This window comes from Colletotrichum paranaense, assembly GCF_030867605.1.
Source record: "Colletotrichum paranaense strain IMI 384185 chromosome Unknown Scaffold_12.1, whole genome shotgun sequence".
NCBI lineage: Eukaryota > Fungi > Ascomycota > Sordariomycetes > Glomerellales > Glomerellaceae > Colletotrichum > Colletotrichum paranaense.
In genome coordinates, this window is record NW_026848970.1 from 1,258,868 (window position 1) to 1,276,645 (window position 17,778).

The window sequence follows — 17,778 nt, forward strand, 5'->3', positions numbered from 1 at the left end:
ATTTTCGCCCTCCAAGAACAAACCTACCCTTCTCCCGACGACGCCCATCGCCCACGAGAACCTTCCCCGACGCCCACCGCTACATTGTCGCTGCTCCGCCCAAGCACCGATATCCTGAACCCGAGTCCACTCGACCAGACCGACTCTCGAGAACCCCGGTGCCGAATGACGTGACCCTGTCTTCGACATAGGACCACGAACCGCTTCATCGATCCTCCACCGCCTCGCCCCTCGGTCCTCGCACGATCCCCGATCCTCTTCGTTGCCGTCGTCGTTGTAGTCGACCGTCGTGTCCTTCCATCCTCTCCCCTCCATTCACCGGATGGGTTAGGACGTCATGGCTCATGCTCCTCTCCTAAGAACAAACACGGCTCCTGTATTCCAGCAATCCAACGGAATCGGCGGCCTACCCAATACCATGAGTAATGCGCCCCGCGCCAGCCAGCTTTCCGGCTCGACAGCGTACACATCCTCTGGCTCTTTCGCCTCCTTCAACAGCGCATCCACGGTGACGCCCCCGCAAAATGGAGGTCCCGTTCAGGCTACGGCCAACATCATCAACCAAAAGGCCGATGCCTCGCGGTCCCTTTACCAGATTTGCATGTCGTTGAAGCAGCGATTATCACAGGTACCTGGCTTCGACCCCTATCTGCAAGAGCTCGACCCCAACGACCCTGTCGAATCACTGTGGGCCCTGTTCCGCACCGGTTATCCGCTACTCGACATTTACAACGCCCTGCAACCAGAGAAGCCCCTCGAGATCGAAGGCGCAAACGCCAGTGCCAGCGACAGCAAAAAGGCAAAAATTGCTCTCTTCAAATTCATTCAGGCGTGTCTAAAGGATTTGGGTATACCCTCGGCGGAATGCTTCGTCATCAGCGACGTACTAGGAAATGACACGACTGGTTTTGTCAAGGTATGCGACACGACTGCTGTCTCTCCTCCACGGTGACCTCTGATTCAAGATCACCATCAATCATGTAAATTGAAAATGACCAAATCTGACCTCGTCCTAGACAACTCAAGTCGTCAATTACGTTCTCGACATCGCTGAGCAACGGGGTCTCTTGTTGCAACTCCAGCCTTATCCCGAAGATGATCTTCCTATGGAACCAGGCTCCAAGCTGAGCTACCGGGATCATATCGTGAAGGAACTGGTAGACACGGAGCGAAAATACGTCCAAGATTTGGAGAACCTCTACGACCTGAAAAGTAGCTTGGAGACTAAGGGAATAATCACTGGCGACACCATTCATCAGATTTTCCTCAACATCAACGCTATCCTGGATTTCCAACGCCGTTTCCTGATCCGTGTCGAGACGACAAACTCCATGCCCAAGACTGTACAGCATTGGGGTGCTCCATTTGTCACATACGAAGATGCATTCGACATCTACCGTCCCTTCATCGCCAATCAGCGCAAAGCAGCCCAAGTCGCCAATCAAGTCTTTGACCAGATCAAAGCGAGCGGGCATCCCGTGGCCGCAGACTTCAACACTTTGGATGGCTTCCTCCTCAAGCCCATGCAGCGTCTCGTCAAGTACCCTCTGTTGTTGAAAGACTTGATGAAAAAGAGCGAGGACGAGGATATTAAGGCCGATCTGGCAGGCGGTATCGAGTCTGCAGAACGAGTTTTGTCAAAGGCCAACGAAGAAGTCAACCGAGATCTGTTGGACGAGGCTCTGGACGACTTGCGAAACCGAGTCGACGACTGGAAGAATCATCGCGTGGAGCAGTTCGGCAGGCTGCTGATGCATGGTGTTTACACTGTCGTCACAGGGAAGAGCGAGCAAGAAAAGGACGTAAGTTTTGCTCTACAAATTTGCCATCCCCAACCAGGACCAAACACTGATTTTCGTAGTACGAGATTTATCTCTTCGAATGCATACTACTCTGCTGCAAGGAAATTTCGGCGAACAAGAGCAGGGACAAGAAGGATAAGACTAGGTCTACAGGGCCCAAGATCAGGAACAAGAATGCGAGACTTCAGTTGAAGGGCAGGATCTTCATGACGAACGTTACTGACATCGTCTCCCTCGCAAAGCCCGGTATGGAAAGGAAGTAACCCTAGTCCTAACCCTCGATTGCTAACCAATTCACAGGATCCTACATTGTCCAAATCTGGTGGAAAGGCGATCCTGGCGTGGAGAACTTCATGATCAAGTACACCAATGAGGAGCAGATGAAGAAATGGGCAGTCGCCCTTGAGGCGCAACGTAAGGAGAACACGCCCAGCAAATCTGCTACGAGTCCCGACTCGGCGGCACCCGACTTTGCCTGGACACGAGAAAACGCTGGCAAGCTCGAGAACCCGTATCTTAACCAGCAAGACGATGACGATGACGAGGAACTGTGGCCACCAGCCTCTGCCCCTGCCCAGTTTCCCATGCCGACTCAGTCTACAGGAGGCAGCATGTTGCCTCGCAACGCATCGAGCACAAGCCTGCGGCAACGCGCCGCAACTAATGAGAGCCTTGCCGGTATGGTGAGGGCTCCGCCTCCTAGATTCCCTCTGCCGCAACCACCGGCGCCTCTCAGTCTTTCGACCCAGGTGCCTGCTCCGGGTGCCTCTTCACCTGGTGCCCGCGGCGGCGACTCTTACTTTTCACCCGTAGCCGATTCGCCTGTTTCCTCGCGCACGAGCACCGCCAGCAATATGTTCCCTAATCCAGCATATCAATTCCCCAAGTCGCTGACCCCTCAGCCTGGGTGGGAAGATCCCAATCAGAGATACACGGCCCCCGCAATGCCTCGAGCTCCTTCGAGAGATGGTTCTTCGCAGCACAGGAATCCTCGCGGACCGTCTTTGCCGGCAATGGCTTCCAACAGTCAGACTGCAGCACAGCAGCAGCGCAGCAGATCGTACAGCACTCCTGATATCAACGCCCCCGGGAACATTCGTCGCACTCAAGGGGGCACTCCTGTTCCGGCGGTGCCTGGCATCCCGGCGCATCTACACCCAGCCCACGACCAGAATATCCCGCGGTCGCAGACCGGCTCGCCCAGGGTAAATGACGTTCCCATCAGATCAAACACGCAGAGCCCGGGCGCTCAGCGAGAACGCCAGTACGGCCACCAGCAATCTGGAAGTTACGGTGGCACCATGTCCCAGTTCCCCGCTCAGCCAATCTATCCCCGCCAGGGAACGCCAAACTCTGTCCATGACCGGCAGCTCAGCATTGATGCGGCTGCGTCTATGAATGCCATGTTGTCTCCTCCTCTTGGCACTGGCGGGATCAGCGGATCTCAGTCAAACCCGCTTGCCAGCCCCGACCTACCGATTCCCACGCAGTTGAAGGTCAAGGTGAACTTTGTCGACAGCGGCAACTACGTCACACTGGTTGTTGCATTCAACATCACATACCAGTCTTTAATTGACCGCATCGACGCCAAACTTGCGCGGTTCACCAACAGCAGTATCAGCAAGGGCATGCTTAAGCTCCGATACCAGGACGAGGATGGCGACTTTGTCACTATTGCCAGTGACGATGACATTCAGATCGCCTTTATCGAATGGCGCGAGGGAGCCCGCGCCACTGCGCCGGGAGGGGTAGGCGAGATTGAGCTGTTCTGCGTTGGAGAAACGGCCTAAGCGCCTCATTTCTATGTCGAAGTAGGTCTTTTGAGAGAACATTGGGACTCTCCCAGGCGCATCATACCCATATACCCACCGGAGGGCATTTCTTTGCATACATGGCGTCCGGAGCAGTTTATTTCACCTCATTTTATACCTCTCAGCATCGCATCAACAAGCACGTGGCTGCTAGACTACCATACATCACGGGGTTCGTAGCGGCAGCCATTTGCGGTTAAGAAGCATTCGGACTCGCGCACGAGAATTTAGACGGTTCCATCACGACCACATATTTCCTTGCCCTCAAGGACACGGTCCCCTATGCAGGGGTTGTATCCAAAGGCACTCATTCACCGGATCGCTCCTTTTCTTCTTTTTGGAAATACTTGACATCAAACTACCCTGGGCGACTCTGGATGTTGCTTGCATACGTCTCTATGGGGTTCTTCGATATCGAACTCTTCAGGGCAGATACATCCAGGGCTCCCATCATTTCACTTTCACTTCTTCTCTTGGTTGATTACTCTTTCTGGGATGACTAACCTACTTTCAATCGTTACGACTTTGATGATGGGGGACGAATTGTGATATCTGGCTTTTGCCTAAATGGTTGGGTGCGGTTTGGCTGGGTGGCAACTGAGCTGCCATCAGCCAGGAGGGAATGAGAATGCCTGCCATGTCGCTCGTTACAGTTTTGGGGATCGGGTTCTTGACTGGCGCTAGCTAAAGGTTATTCGAACAATGAACAGGCGTTACTGTTCCTTCATGATGATGTCGAGCCTCCCTTGCTTGGTGACGTTTGATTGCTTGTCTTCCATCGTCATTACTAGGTGTTGAAATCTGTGTAATCTGTGATTTGTGATGTGTGGTTTGATATACTTCATGGACGATGATGATCCCAGCTTACGTGGTCCACACGAATTAGCGACGCTTAGAAAGAGATATCTGCCTGCTTCTGTAGTGATTATTGATGTTTGGCTCGATTATTTTCAATTCCTCCCCTGGTTGTCATGGCTAACCATTATCTTTTCTGCATGTCCTTGTCACGCAAGAAAACTTGGTGGACCTCTAGTTCCTTGGATGGAGGAGTCTATAAATTCTAGTGCCCTGCTGTGATTCATGATGGATTGGTCGATCGTCTTCTCTAGGTCGGGACATGGTGCTTCTGTACATGTTGATAGAATAGACCCCCGGAAGGGATAGTTACACCATGTTGCACTATCGACAACTTTTTTCTCTCGCATTATTTTCTTGGGTTGACGAAAATAAGATGTTTTCTGCGATCGCACTCCTACCATCCGCGTCGCGGCCTGATCAAGTCTGCATATGATCTGTGTTTGTTTACATATCGCCTCGTGACGGGGGCGAAGACCACAATGACCCGGACATCCTGATCTGTAGGTACCTCAAGTTTCTCGAGGGTACGGCGAGGGGACAAGGAGAATGGGGAAACAAGATACAGCCTCTCCGTAGGGAGTTGAGCAGAAGTATAATTTAGCAATAGATTAACGACAGCGCGAGGGAAAGTAGGACTCCTCCTAGTAGCCGGTCCTTTCACGACTAAGTCCAACAAGTACCTTACTAAAGAATACCTCAGAATAGGAAACAGGGGGGTCACTGGACGCTCCTACCCGGACCAGAGCAACGTGCCCCTCAGCCAACTCGGGCATCTTTGAGGGCGAGAGAGTAGGTACTTGTGTGCCTCCTTCTTCATTCCTATCACTCAAGTGATTCGGGTAAGTTGGTCGAGGGGTTCTTGGGGGAAGACCCGAGTGTGGATCTCAGTCCTCTTGGCTACTGATACGACACTTGAGCTTTTTGTTCGACTCTTCGTGGAGGAGCTCTTCTTTTTTTCCCTTTTATATTTGCGGGCTTCCTAAGTTTACCTGTCTCCTTCCCTCCTTCTGGCATATTCATTTGGGAGAACGCTGACCGCCCGCGGTCCGCGGTCACCTGACATTTCACCTTCTCACCTCCCCCTGGGCAACCAAGAAGGTATATGTTACTACTCAATGGTCATCCTGTCACTTGAGTGATTCGGGTGAGGTGGTCGAGGGGTTCATGGGGGAAGACCCGAGTGTGGATCTCAGTCCCCTCGACCATTGATCTGACACTCAAGTTTTTGGTTCGATTCCTCGTGGAGGACTTTTTCTTTTGTATCTTTTGGGCTTCATTAATGGCCTCCCTGACATCACCTAAGGGCGTGGCACGGAGGATACGTCCCTCGGGTTTCCTCTTCTTCTAACTCTCCTTTCGCCAAACCGGCCGATAGAAGGCGCCCATCCACGACTTCTGGTCACCTGACCGTCCTTTGTCTGCCGTAGACAGCAGAGCTTACATACAGAACCTCCAATAACGTGCCTGTTACCACCACAGCAGCGCTTATGGGGGTTGGGTCAAACGGTTTGCGAGGTGGTTGAGTGGTTGATGTAATAAATTAGTCAGGGAATCCCGCAGGCGTATCGAATATATGGAAGGTTGGTGCTTTAATTGGCTAGTTTGGGTGTTTTCTCCTCATGACTTGGGAACTTCCCATGGTAGCACGCGTGTAATGTCAAGGTTTTGTGTCTATGAGATTGAATAATCGCCCTCGCCATTTGGTTAAGCAGTGGCGTATTAGCCTCATGACGGTAGTACCTACTTAATGGACTTCCCTACAGAGTGTTCTGATCAAACTACCTTCGCGTGTCCAAAGGCCTTTGGTATCTGAGTGCTTCATGAATCAAGTCACAGCAAGTGATGGCGCTCTTTGTTGCGTTATGAAGGACACTGGTGTCGAAAGCGAGGCTGTGAAGATAAACTCATGATTCTGATGCGGGTATGCTTTGGACAGAGGTATCAAGGCCCTCGTTACACGCGTTCCTATGTTTTGCGAGAGATTCGAGGGTGAGAGACGGGAATGCAGGCTCTTGGTATTGATGGATATCCGTAATTGTCTTTCCACACCGATTGACTACGTTGGGTACCTTCAAAGATCCCTGGCAAAAATTGCCACGTCTCAGAGATGCAAGTCACGAGGATTATGAAAACGATGTACATCTGCTCCGGCTATACATCAGGTTAGGTCATGATCCACGGCTGGTCGTCGAGTTAGTTCTGCCCGGCGAGTGGAAGTAAGGGTAGCCGAAGACCGTCGATTCATCAGATCAGGTCGCAGATGAAGGGAGTCTGCAGGAATTGAAACGTGAAGGTAGCGAGTATTCTTTTTTATCCGCCTTGTATGGTACATAGTATACAACGTCGATCCTCTTGAACGCCAAATTCCGTGTGTAATAGTATGGTTGTACATCTCATATGCCACAAGCTGTGCTCGATTCACCACTTCCAGACGGCTCATATAACCGTCATCGGCCGAATCCGCCTCTGCTGCTGCCATGGTCGGTTCAGCTGTCGTGAACGTAGCGCCATCGCCCTCGCGGTCTTTCCCGGAGTGTGCCATTCGGGGAAGACCTCCATCTCCAAATGGTTGCCCTGGTCGCCCCCTCCATATTTGCAATAAGTTCGGTGTATAGCTCCGTCTCCGCCGCGCGACCTGCTTTATTTGCCCTTGGAGTGGGGAATCATCTTGTCGTACATACGGCCGAGGTGGTAGTTGACGGTGGACGAAGGCTCCTTGGGCTTCTTGGGCTGATCCATGCAGCCGCGTAGGGCGTTCTCGAGGGCGGCGCAGCCAGAGGTGTTGTACCCTGCTGAGGCCCAGCATGCTGTAGGAGAAGAAGTGTCAGTCCATGTAGCGCAAGGGGTATGATGATGAAGACGCTGCGATGCCGTCCAGGGGTTGTTCATCTGGTGGCTGGGATGAGGCAATTCCATCGAGACAGGAGAATATGCCAGAGAGGAAATTGACGAGCGAACACATGGTAGGTAGAATTACCAAGAACTGAGGTCATGACCTGCATGCAAGGCTGCTCTACCTTGCCGTTGGGGTTACGAACACGGAGGACCTTGACAGGCGGCAGGCGCATCGGTTTTTGCGGCATGATGGGCAATGTGCGTGTATCTTAACCGGTCAATTATGTCGTAGGGTCGTTTTGAAAGCTGTGCAAGCTATGCGCCTGTCGTTGAATCGTCGGATTCGGTTGTCGATTGGTGGATCTTTGCGTCCGTCGTCATACACCTCTACCAGGAAAGCTCCCCGATGCTTCGCAAATGGACGCCATCGCGAAAGCTTTGATGCGAGCCCCCCAGGAACTTTTTTTTCACCAATCACGTGTCTTCAGCCTCGTCGATCCCTTGCAACGTTGCTGATTGGCCAAAAACGCGCTGTGGCGTCTGAATGGTGGGGCAAGACACGGTAGCAGAAAGCCGTGCCACCGTGCCACCGTGCACAGCGCGCCTGGGATGCCCCCAGAGCTGCGACTGCAAGCGGCACTTCAATTGTGTGAGGGTGTGTGAGGGCCTCGGGAGCTCCCGATTGGCTGCCTTGCCTCGAATGTAAACAAAGGGCGACCTCGAAAGCGTCCCTTTCTGCGTTGCCCGTTGCCAGCCCACCACACCGATTTTCACTTAATGGTCCCCTTCCTGCGCAATATCTGCCCTCCTACTCCCCCTTCCCGGTTCTCGATTTAGAAACCTGGAGGTACCTTGAACCTTTTTTCTTCTTTCCCCAATCCATCCTCCAATTTCCGCGCCCAGGAACCACAACCCAATCGCGACACAAGCCGATACCTCACCCAATTCAGGGTATCGTACTCTAACAATCCACGACACAGTCAACACTGCACTACAATCGTCATTCGGATTCTTCTGAGCCGTTTCCTGGCTTTTCAATCCGGTGGTTGTTCTGCGTCCCATCTCCCTCCCCCCTGCGCAGTCGCGCTTTGTTTATCTTCTTTTTTCCGCCCCCAAATCGCATCGCGCCTCCGCGGCCACTTTTCCCACGATCACGTCCGAGAGCCTTCTCCGCGCCGCGTCGCATTGAAGCCATAGCTCCCGCGCTAGATCCCTCCAACACACTTTATCCTCGTCATCCGGTCATCTGGTCAATGTCTCGCAGTCGCCGCCACTATACGGATACGCGATGAATTTTCCAAAGTTGACCTTTAACCCGCCCTCGGGCAACCTCACACCCTCCCCTACCGCGCGCTCCTCCCGCGACCGCACCGCCAGCCCTAAGAGGGCGCCGGCCGGTTTCTCGAATCTTGAGCCCACTCAGGACCGTACCGCTAATGTCGATATGGCCTTCTCTAACTTCGACTTCACCACGCCAACCAAGGGAGGCGGCGCACCCATTTCCGCGGCCACAACACAGCCCGCAAGATTCGCTCCGATGTCTTTCACTTCGCCAGTCAAGAAGTTCAGCACAGCTGAGACCCCGAGACTGAAGGCCGGCGTTACAAGACTTTCATCGACAATGCCGCTAGATGCCCCGACCAAGACCCCATCCCCGAAGAAGGTGTCATTTGCCGACGCCAGTTTCCAATCCTTGACTGCGTCGACTCCCAAGCTCGCTCGCAATCTCTCTCCGAAGTCGAGTCCTTCGAAGCCTGCCGTCTCCGACTACTCAGTCATGTCAATTACCTCTCCGACAGCATCCCTCGTCTCCAACGATCGGTCCCCGCGCAGCGATTCCGATTCGAATCAACAGCAGGCCGAGTCCGCGGCAGAGGAGGAGGGACATGAGGACGACGATGAGGAGGAGTCTCAAACAAGCAGCAGGCCCGGCCAGTCGCCCTCAAGAGGTGTAGAGGAGGCTGGCGGGTTCGAGTCCCCTTCAAAGCTCGACATCACCATGGCCGATATCACCATGGTTTCTGACTTCGCCCCGTCGCCCAAGAAGTCTCAGCAGCCGTACACGTTCGCCACTATCGAACTTTCGGAAGCTGCAAAGGAGTTCTCGTATGCCTACCACCTTCCCATTTGTATACTCCCTCACTGACTTGTTCTTTCTAGTACTCCCTTCGACCCCGAAAGCTACGCCGATTTCGATATCACGTCTGCGCTCGCCCCAGTGCCCAGCTTCGCCCGGCAACGGGCCCGTATTCCCCTCACAAAGCACCGGAAGCCCAGGGGCATTGTGTTCGAGAAGGCCGTCGCAAGACAAGTTGCCGAGTCCCTCGCCATGGAAGAGCTCGAGGCCGCCGCCAGCTTCCGGCACATTGCCATGAAGGGCGGTCTGGCGTATGCCCTCTGTCCTCGAAAGAGGCAGAGGGTGGCCGAGCCCACGGCAGAGGACGACCCGGAGCCGTACTGGCTGGAGGATGTGGACGAAAGCGGCGTGATTAACATGATCGAAGCTCGCCGCGTCCTGCGCAACGACCTGAAGGCGCTTCCTGCCGGCCTCTCTGTTCACGAACAGCGCCGTCAATACCACAAGGAGGTGGAGAAGTACGGCGAACCCATCGTGCCGACCTGTGGGAAGAGGAGCTATGACGGTGAGAAGAAGCGAGCCTATAACAATGGCCTGCTGACCCACACCATCATGGCGCCTCTTCTTGCGTTCCCGATGCCAGAGCTAAGCTTCGACTGGGTGCTTGAGACTGCCATTCGCGAATCCAATAGGGTTCATGGTCGCGAGCAGCCCAAGCATCGCAACGTCAGGCAGCCCATTGCCATCTTTGGAGAGTCTGACTTCTCAGTCATTGAAGAAGAGGAGGAGCCTCAAAGCCCGACTGCTAAGCTCCCTCACTTCCCGTCGACGGCAACACACCACTCGAGCTCAAGCCGAAAGACCAGGCTCGCTAGAGGCGCTGCCAATCTGGAGGCTAAGCTCGCCACGCTCCAATCAGTCATGGAAGAAAGGTCGCCTTCACCTTTGTCATCCCCCGTTCGACCCGGCTTCACCTTTGCAATGCCCTCATTTGTATCGACTCTCGAGGTCACCGAGACGAACCATGATGCAACTGAGGTTGAACACGAGGACGAGTCCGCTGCCGTCGAAGTCGCGAGTCCAATGGTCTTCTTCAAGAACCGCAACGAGACTTCGCCCTTCAAGAAGCGCAAGTCATTGCCTGCTGCACGTCGTCTTTCCTTTTCCGCCCCTCTCCGCCGAGCATCTCTTCCTGCTGCCGGCTTCGCCCAGCTTCCTGTGGTGCAGGATCTTCAAGATCCAGCATCCGGGTCGCTGGTGGGTGCTCCCGATTCGTCGGTTGAGCTCCACGCGGTGCAGAATCCCCTCGAGGTTGATTCAGCATCTGCGGCAGCTGCCCAAGCTACTCCAGAGAGAACCCCGCCACCATCTCCTTCGCCAGTCGTTGTCGATGCCAGAGAGAACCCGGACATCTTTGGCTCCTTCCAGGACCACTCTGGATCCCCGATCCAGGCGCTTGCATCTCTCGCTCGCGTGTTTGAGGAGGCCAAGAAGACGGATATGGATGGAAAGGTTGTTGTCAGCAGAGAGGGAGGCCGTCTGATTGTCCGATTTAAGGTTTCGGACGAACATGCTGCCCTCTTCGCCCAAGAGCAAGAACCCATCGAAGAGCTTGTCGACGCTGTTGACTCTGCCACCGAGCCGGCCACTGCTACCGCGTTATCGCCTATTCGCCTGACCACTGAGGCAGAGGAAGCCAAGATCGAAGCGGAGGAAGAGGAGGTGGCGCATGAGCCTTCACAGGCGCCCGCCCCGGTTGAGGAAGACGACGATTCTATGGTCTTACTTAGGGGTTTTTTGACCAGACACAACGCCAGGAAAGCTGCTATGGCTACTCTCCCCGTGCCCGTCGAGCCCGCCGAACCCGCGGTTCTTTCTCCCACTCCAGCGGTTGAACCTGTTGCTGCACACTCTTCGCCCGACCCTCTTGCTTCCGCTCCGATCCTTCTGGCGGCCACTCCAGAGCGCAATCAAAGCATCTGGGCCGATACACCGGCGTTCTCGATCACGTCGTCGGCAGATCGTTCCCGTCCTCCTAGAAGGGCTTCTCCAGCTGTGTCAACCGGACGCCAGCCTCTTGGATCGCTCGACGTTAACAGCCCGAGCCCCAAGAAAGCCAAGCGCAAAGCTGAGGAAGTTGACGAACGAGAGGCATCGCCAGAGAAGCCGCAGCCGCCGAAGCGCCAGCGCAGAGCTAAGGCTGACGTTCCAGACGCGAAGAAGGCCGCAGGCAAGGCTAGCGATAAGTCCGCCGATGAGGATGAAGTTGCGCCTGTCACGAATGTGCGCACCAGACGTCAGCTCGCCGTCGCGCGTGGAGAGGCCCCGGCAGTTACCAAGATCCCGGTTAGAAACAAGGGAATGAGTAACATTAGAGCTGGGGAGAAGGACCTTGCGGCTTTGACTCGCCAGAATACCCGCAACAATAAGGGAGATGCGATTTCTGCTGAGGAGATGCTCGAGGCGATTAAGACTGCGCCGCCCAAGATAGAGACTCGGGCGGCCGCTGCTGCTGCTAAGAGGAACAATAAGAGTGTTCAGTGGGCAGCTCAGTTGGCTAGAAGCCAGTCCGAAGACCCGTCTACGGCTCCAATTGATTCTGACGAGGCAAGCTCTAGCTCTGCTGAGCTCAGCCCCGATGAGGAGAAGCAGGTTGGAAAGGCGAGAAAGGTCAGGGCTTCTACAAGTAAGATCGCTACGACCAAGGCTTCAACCGCCAAAGCTTCGACCTCCAAGGCTGCGACTACGAAGACTGCGACGACCAAGACCGCGCCTGCCAAAGCGACCGCAGCCAAGGCAACCAAGGCAAGCCAGTCCAAGTTGGCTATTGCCCCCAAGACGGAGGGCGCAAAGGTGTCGAAGACTGCGAAGAAGCCCACTGCCGCGGCGAAGAAGGAGCTGGGCCTGAGTGCCAACGGTACTCCTGCCAAGCGTAGTGCTCGTACCACGAAGAAGTGAGCACTTGCCGAATGAGCATAATTGGCTTCGCCGTTTGAAGGAAAGAATCATGGATGGAGGAATTGCATGGAAGGGGAGGAACGAACGGCATTCGCATCGCATGGGGGACTTCAAAAAGTAAAGCATAGCTATGGGCGTTTGGGACTGTTTGATATTTTTTGTTGGTCTTTTCTTGACCTTTGTTTGCATCATGGCCGCCCGGCGAGGCGAGTGTTTCGATTCTTATTCTACTCCTGTTCTATACCCTATTGCTTCGTTGCGGACAGAGGCGGATGGGACTTTTATTATTATGAATGATGATGATGAACTTGAAATAAATCTAGAACCACTCGTGCTGTGTATTTATGTGACGCGCATTGGGGTGTTTACTGACACACCGCATGCGGTCGCAAACGTCGCCTTGACTCCGAATGTGGTGTCTGCTCTGCGATACCGTAGACCGGGAACTCGGATCAGGGCCCAAACGGGTCAAGACCCTTATTCACTGTGCAGGGGGAAAAGAGGGGTAGCAACGCCGAACATGCATGGCAATGCCGGTCCCAAGTTCCATTGGACTGGATTCTACGCATTTTGCTGGAAACGCTGGGTTATCTCGGCGGATGTCCTGCAATTCGATGTGAGCGGTGGGAAAACGGGATGCGGGCTAGCGAATCCCACGGGAGGACGTTTGACTCTTCTGCATCCGAGCGGTTTGTCGGGCCTGTAAGACTGGCTGCGGCCCATTTAGGCCTGCCATGCTTGTCCTTTGATCCAAGTACGGATAAGGTTCCCTGCTGTAAGATGAACCCCTCAGCAAGCCACACATTGGCAGACACGGAAGGGAAGGGGGACCTGGAAACGGGCAGATACAAAAACTAGAGCTCCCCTACCTTACCTTTCAGACGGAGGAAGCCCAGTCTGATTGATCTTGCGCGTAGTCACGATTTATCTGCCTTGCGTAGAACAGTGATTTCGCGAAACACGGGAGACTACGAGCAGCGGCGCGATTCACTAGTGTTATTCTCAACGTTTTCACATACCTACACTCATTTCATACCCGTGAGACGAAAAAGGCGCACATCATGGCTGAAGCACCGGGCACACCGCCTCCCACAGCCGCACCCGCAGCCGGTGTCGCATTCGCAGACCCGGCATCGACGACGAGTCCATCGCGAGTCGTTCCGGCGGTGGCTATTGAACCAGCTCAGCAGGATGACCCCGTTGAAGCCGATGAGGGATTTGCAGTGCGTCGCAGCCCAGATTCCTTTCTTGTAGATTGACCAGTGGTTTACTAATACTTCCGGTGTAGAGCGATAACGACTCTTCGATTGATGATAGGATGTAATGGCTTTCTGAGATTCCCACCACCCCATCTCATTCATTGCGCCTTTTCGTTCCTGACCCAGATGAACGAGATAGTTCGAGTTACACCGCGTCCCTATCATCCAGCGTCATCGACTACCCGGAAGAATATGGCCGTCGCTATCATGCATTCAGACCGGGCTGTGAGTCTTCCTTTCCTGCAGCATTATGATGAGAATGGAGGGAGACAGCCCATGTTCAGTCCACTGACGCTTCAATGTAGCGTATTCGTTCCCGAACGACGAGGTCGAAATGGAGCGCCTCGACATGGCTCATGCCATGATGGTGAGGGCGATTGGAAGCAAGCTCTGGCTGGCCCCACTGGCCAAGGAGAAGGTCCATCGTATCCTGGATATCGGCACGGGTACTGGAATCTGTACGTCCCATCGCGCAACTTAGTGATCGTCGAAGCCATGCGTTGCTAATCGCTTGCGGGCCGTAGGGGCCGTTGAGATTGGTGACATTTTTGAGAACGCCGAGGTGAGTTCGTGATAAGTGAGATTGGTGATGATTCGCTTTGCTAAGAGATGGGCAGGTTATTGGGAATGATCTGAGTGCTATCCAACCTGAATGGTGCGTCAAGTCTCGTCATGAATCCCTCTCTGATGATTCCAAAGCTCACTCTTCTTCTCTGGACTCTAGGGTACCCCCGAACGTCAAGTTTGAGATTGACGATGTCGAGAGCGAATGGGTTGGCGTTAAAAAGTACGACTTTATCATGTGCCGCTACATGGCCGCCTCCATCCAGGACTGGCCGAAGCTGATCGCCAACATTTACGAGTACGTAACCCTGTTCCCATTCCCTCTAACTTGTCCCATCTTCATTCTCATGACCCCCTCCACAGCAACCTCAACCCAGGAGGCTGGGCCGAGTTCCAAGACATGAGCACAGAATACTACTCCGACGACGGCAGCTACAAACCCGAACACGCAACCTACGAATGGAATCAGACCTTTGTCGAAACCCTCGACAAGATCGGGCGCGATCCTCGGCCCGGACCGAAGCTCGAGGGCTGGGTGCGCGGGCACGGCGGGTTCGAGCACGTGGCGCACCACAAGTTCAAGACGCCCATCGGGCCGTGGGCGCGGCACCGGCATTTCAAGGACCAGGGGTTGCTGAACCTGGCGCAGATTCTTGAGGGGTTGGAAGGGTTCTCGTTGAAGCTGCTGTGCGGTGTTTTGGGGAGGAGTAAGGAGGAGGTGTTGGTGCAGCTTGCGGAGGTGAGGAGGGAGTTGAAGACGGGGGTTTTTCATGCTTTGTTGGATTTGTGAGTTGACATCCTTTCCTTGTTTTCCCTTTCATTGTTCACTGTGGACGGTGGCTCGAAGATTGATTGTGGCTAACAAGCTTTGTGCGCGTAGGCATGTGGTGTATGGGCAGAAGCCTGCTCTACCGGCTGCTACAGCGGGGACTGAGTAAGTGTGAAAGTGTCGTCTGACATTGGGATGTGTAGCATCTCCATGTATGGCATTTAGGCCTACAAAGTAGACTCCGTTCTTCATGGCTCATAGTATAGCGATGTAGCATTTTGATGTAAAGGCTTGAATCCTACGCAGATGACTTTGTGTTTGACCTGATTGGCTCAAGCGTGTATTGATTATGCTGGAGCTGGTCTAAGTCTGACCTCTCGCCCGCTCATCTCATTTCATCTTTCAAGGATTTGACTCTCACTCGGGTTCCTCTTATTTGAGTTCCTCACAGGTGATCATCAGCTGGGTGAATGAATGAGCGAGTGAGCGCACAGTCTTCAGCCCTATGAGATGAACGGGTGGTCCCGAGTGCCAAGTTCGGACGACGCAATGGAAGCGAGTAAACGTGGAGACGGTCAAATCATCAAGATGGAACCTGGAAGCGACCAGAAAAAGCCCAGAAAAATACCCGCCATCAGCGTTCCGATCTGCCGAAACAAACGGGCAGAAAGCCAATCTGACGTGCAGTCGCACCTGCAGCCCAAGGAATCCCATTACGAATCGCCCGTCACACGGCGCGCACCTTCTTTCCCTTAGGCGCAACCCGATCCCGTCGGGAGGCCCCCTTATTTTCTTACCTCAGCCATTCTCTTTTTTTCTTTTTCTTTTTTTGCCCCCTACGGCCCAACTCACCTTGCCTTCCTGACCTTGGTCACTTGACCCCGCGACGACACGTCAAATCCCCCGCCAACCACGTGCAATTCTCTCTCATCCCTCCAACTCCCAACTGTCACTACCGAAAGAAAGAGAAGAAACACAACAGCCTGGAGTGAATAAAAATGTCGCTCTTTGGCAACTTTGACGTCGCCAAGCTGGCATCACAGCTGGGCAACTTCAAGATCCCCGACGACCCAGAGATCATCAACCAAGGTGAGTGAGCGAATGAGATACTTTGCGACAATCCTCCAACCTCAATCTGCTCTCTGCCCCTCGTAATTTCGCAAGATCCCCACCTTCCTTATCTCCAAAAGCATCACAGCAACAATTCCTGACCACACATCACAGGCCACCAGGACTACGGCTACAGCAACTACGGTTCCCACAGCCAAGGCTACGATGGCAGACCACCCGCGGGATACGCCGGTGGTCCGCAGAATGGCGCCGAGGAGTACAAGCGCGAGCACCCCGCCGCCTTCGGCTCCAGTGACCCCACGCGCTCCGCCTACTCCGACCCCGTCTCCGAGGGAAGTGCCATGTCGTCCGTCGCCGCTGGCGTAGCTGCCAGCGCCGCCGCGGGTGCTTACGGTACCGCGCCGCAGTACCCCACTCCGCATCCCGGTAGGTATGGCGATTCCACATCATCTAGCCCGTATCCTCAGCAGCAGCAACAACAGCAAAGCTTTGGACGGCCTCCTTCGCCGGGCTATGGAAGGCCCACTTCTCCTGGTTACGGCAGGCCCCCTTCACCTGGCTACGGAAGACCGCCTTCGCCGCGACTGCCAGAGGGATGGGTCAAGCGGTTTGATGACAGCAGCAGACGATGGTACTACGTCAATCAAGCAACTGGCTCTTCTCAGTGGGAGGCTCCTCCGCCACCGTCGGCCATGTCTCCCCCACCAATGTCGCCCCCAGGCCATGGAGGGTATGGGGAATCATCTCGATATGGCGGACACTCGCCACAGCCGGGATACTCGCCTCAACCTGGCTATGGAGGACATTCACCACAGCCCGAATACGGAGGCCCACCGCCTCAGCCGGGATATGGCGGACCCTCTCCACAACCTGGGTACGGAGGTCATTCTCCACAGCCCGGATACGGAGCTTATGCGGGCGGTGCCGCTGCGGCAGCTGCGGGAGCCGGAGCTGGGTACTATGCAGGACAGCAATACGGACAGAGCCAGCCCCATGGGGGGTACGAGCAGCCTCAACAGTACGGCCAACAGCCACCACAGCAGTACGGCCAGCCCTACGGACAACAGCCTCAACAGCAGTATGGACAGCAGTATGAACAGGGATACGGCAGCGAAGAGAAGAAGAAAAAGAAGAAGAGCGGGAACAGCAACATGTTCCTCGGCGTGGCGGGTGGTCTCGCGGTGGGTGCGCTAGGAGGCGCGCTTATCGCCAATGTTTTAGGTAACGATCAATCACCTCTCCCGGGCCACGGTCTGGACGATTGTTGACCGCGAAAACTGACAATTTCCGCAGATTCCGATTCAGACTCTGATCATCACGAGCACCACTACGAGCGTCGTTCTTCGTCTGGGTCCTCGGACCATTATCGCGGTCGTGATGATAGCGATCGGGGGTCTGATAGGGGGGATTATGAGGAGGGCGGCGACTACTATGATGATTAGGTTGATCAAGTACCGCCGTCTGGGGCTCAACCGTTCCTGGAGGAAGAGGATGAGCAAGAGGTCCAGGAGCAGACTTACAGGGGTCCAGAGGAGTATCGGGACGATGGCGGCGTTGATCATCTCGTGCACACCACCAGGTATGGCGAGGTTGTTCATGATGATATGCAGGGCGCTGAAGATGCCGGCATCGACGTCGACTGTGGTATCATGCACACCACCGGATATGGCGAGGTTATTTATGATGATGAGCCGGGTGCTGACGAGGCTCGCAACATCGATAACTATGCTGGTGACACCTTTGATGACGGCTATGCCGATGACGGGTATGATGA

At 54.5% G+C, this 17,778-nt stretch overlaps 6 protein-coding genes across 6 annotated transcripts; 4 read left to right on the top strand and 2 right to left on the bottom strand.

Annotated features, from left to right (window-relative positions):
• Positions 1–337: 337 nt before the first annotated feature.
• On the top strand, positions 338–3,592 carry CPAR01_13346 (CDC24 Calponin; the record flags this gene model as incomplete). Its single annotated transcript, XM_060497600.1, has 4 exons — positions 338–916; positions 1,017–1,802; positions 1,862–2,048; positions 2,103–3,592. The coding sequence occupies 4 exons, from the start codon at positions 338–340 to the stop codon at positions 3,590–3,592; spliced, it is 3,042 nt and encodes a 1,013-aa protein (XP_060343993.1).
• A 3,519-nt stretch (positions 3,593–7,111) lies between these two features.
• Positions 7,112–7,554, bottom strand: CPAR01_13347 (CHCH domain-containing protein; the record flags this gene model as incomplete). Its single annotated transcript, XM_060497601.1, has 2 exons — positions 7,112–7,278; positions 7,449–7,554. The coding sequence occupies 2 exons, from the start codon at positions 7,552–7,554 to the stop codon at positions 7,112–7,114; spliced, it is 273 nt and encodes a 90-aa protein (XP_060343994.1).
• A 1,040-nt stretch (positions 7,555–8,594) lies between these two features.
• On the top strand, positions 8,595–12,341 carry CPAR01_13348 (uncharacterized protein; the record flags this gene model as incomplete). Its single annotated transcript, XM_060497602.1, has 2 exons — positions 8,595–9,412; positions 9,467–12,341. 2 exons carry the CDS (start codon positions 8,595–8,597, stop codon positions 12,339–12,341), a joined length of 3,693 nt encoding a protein of 1,230 aa, XP_060343995.1.
• A 561-nt stretch (positions 12,342–12,902) lies between these two features.
• CPAR01_13349 (uncharacterized protein) lies at positions 12,903–13,064 on the bottom strand (the record flags this gene model as incomplete). Its single annotated transcript, XM_060497603.1, has 1 exon — positions 12,903–13,064. The coding sequence occupies one exon, from the start codon at positions 13,062–13,064 to the stop codon at positions 12,903–12,905; it is 162 nt and encodes a 53-aa protein (XP_060343996.1).
• Positions 13,065–13,402: 338 nt separating this feature from the next.
• On the top strand, positions 13,403–15,689 carry CPAR01_13350 (methyltransferase; the record flags this gene model as incomplete). The annotated part of the gene is made up of 9 exons (XM_060497604.1): positions 13,403–13,564; positions 13,630–13,661; positions 13,770–13,825; positions 13,906–14,058; positions 14,125–14,162; positions 14,218–14,462; positions 14,528–14,950; positions 15,045–15,098; positions 15,428–15,689. The coding sequence occupies 9 exons, from the start codon at positions 13,403–13,405 to the stop codon at positions 15,687–15,689; spliced, it is 1,425 nt and encodes a 474-aa protein (XP_060343997.1).
• A 242-nt stretch (positions 15,690–15,931) lies between these two features.
• CPAR01_13351 (WW domain-containing protein) lies at positions 15,932–17,446 on the top strand (the record flags this gene model as incomplete). The annotated part of the gene is made up of 3 exons (XM_060497605.1): positions 15,932–16,022; positions 16,158–17,225; positions 17,298–17,446. 3 exons carry the CDS (start codon positions 15,932–15,934, stop codon positions 17,444–17,446), a joined length of 1,308 nt encoding a protein of 435 aa, XP_060343998.1.
• Positions 17,447–17,778: the final 332 nt, after the last annotated feature.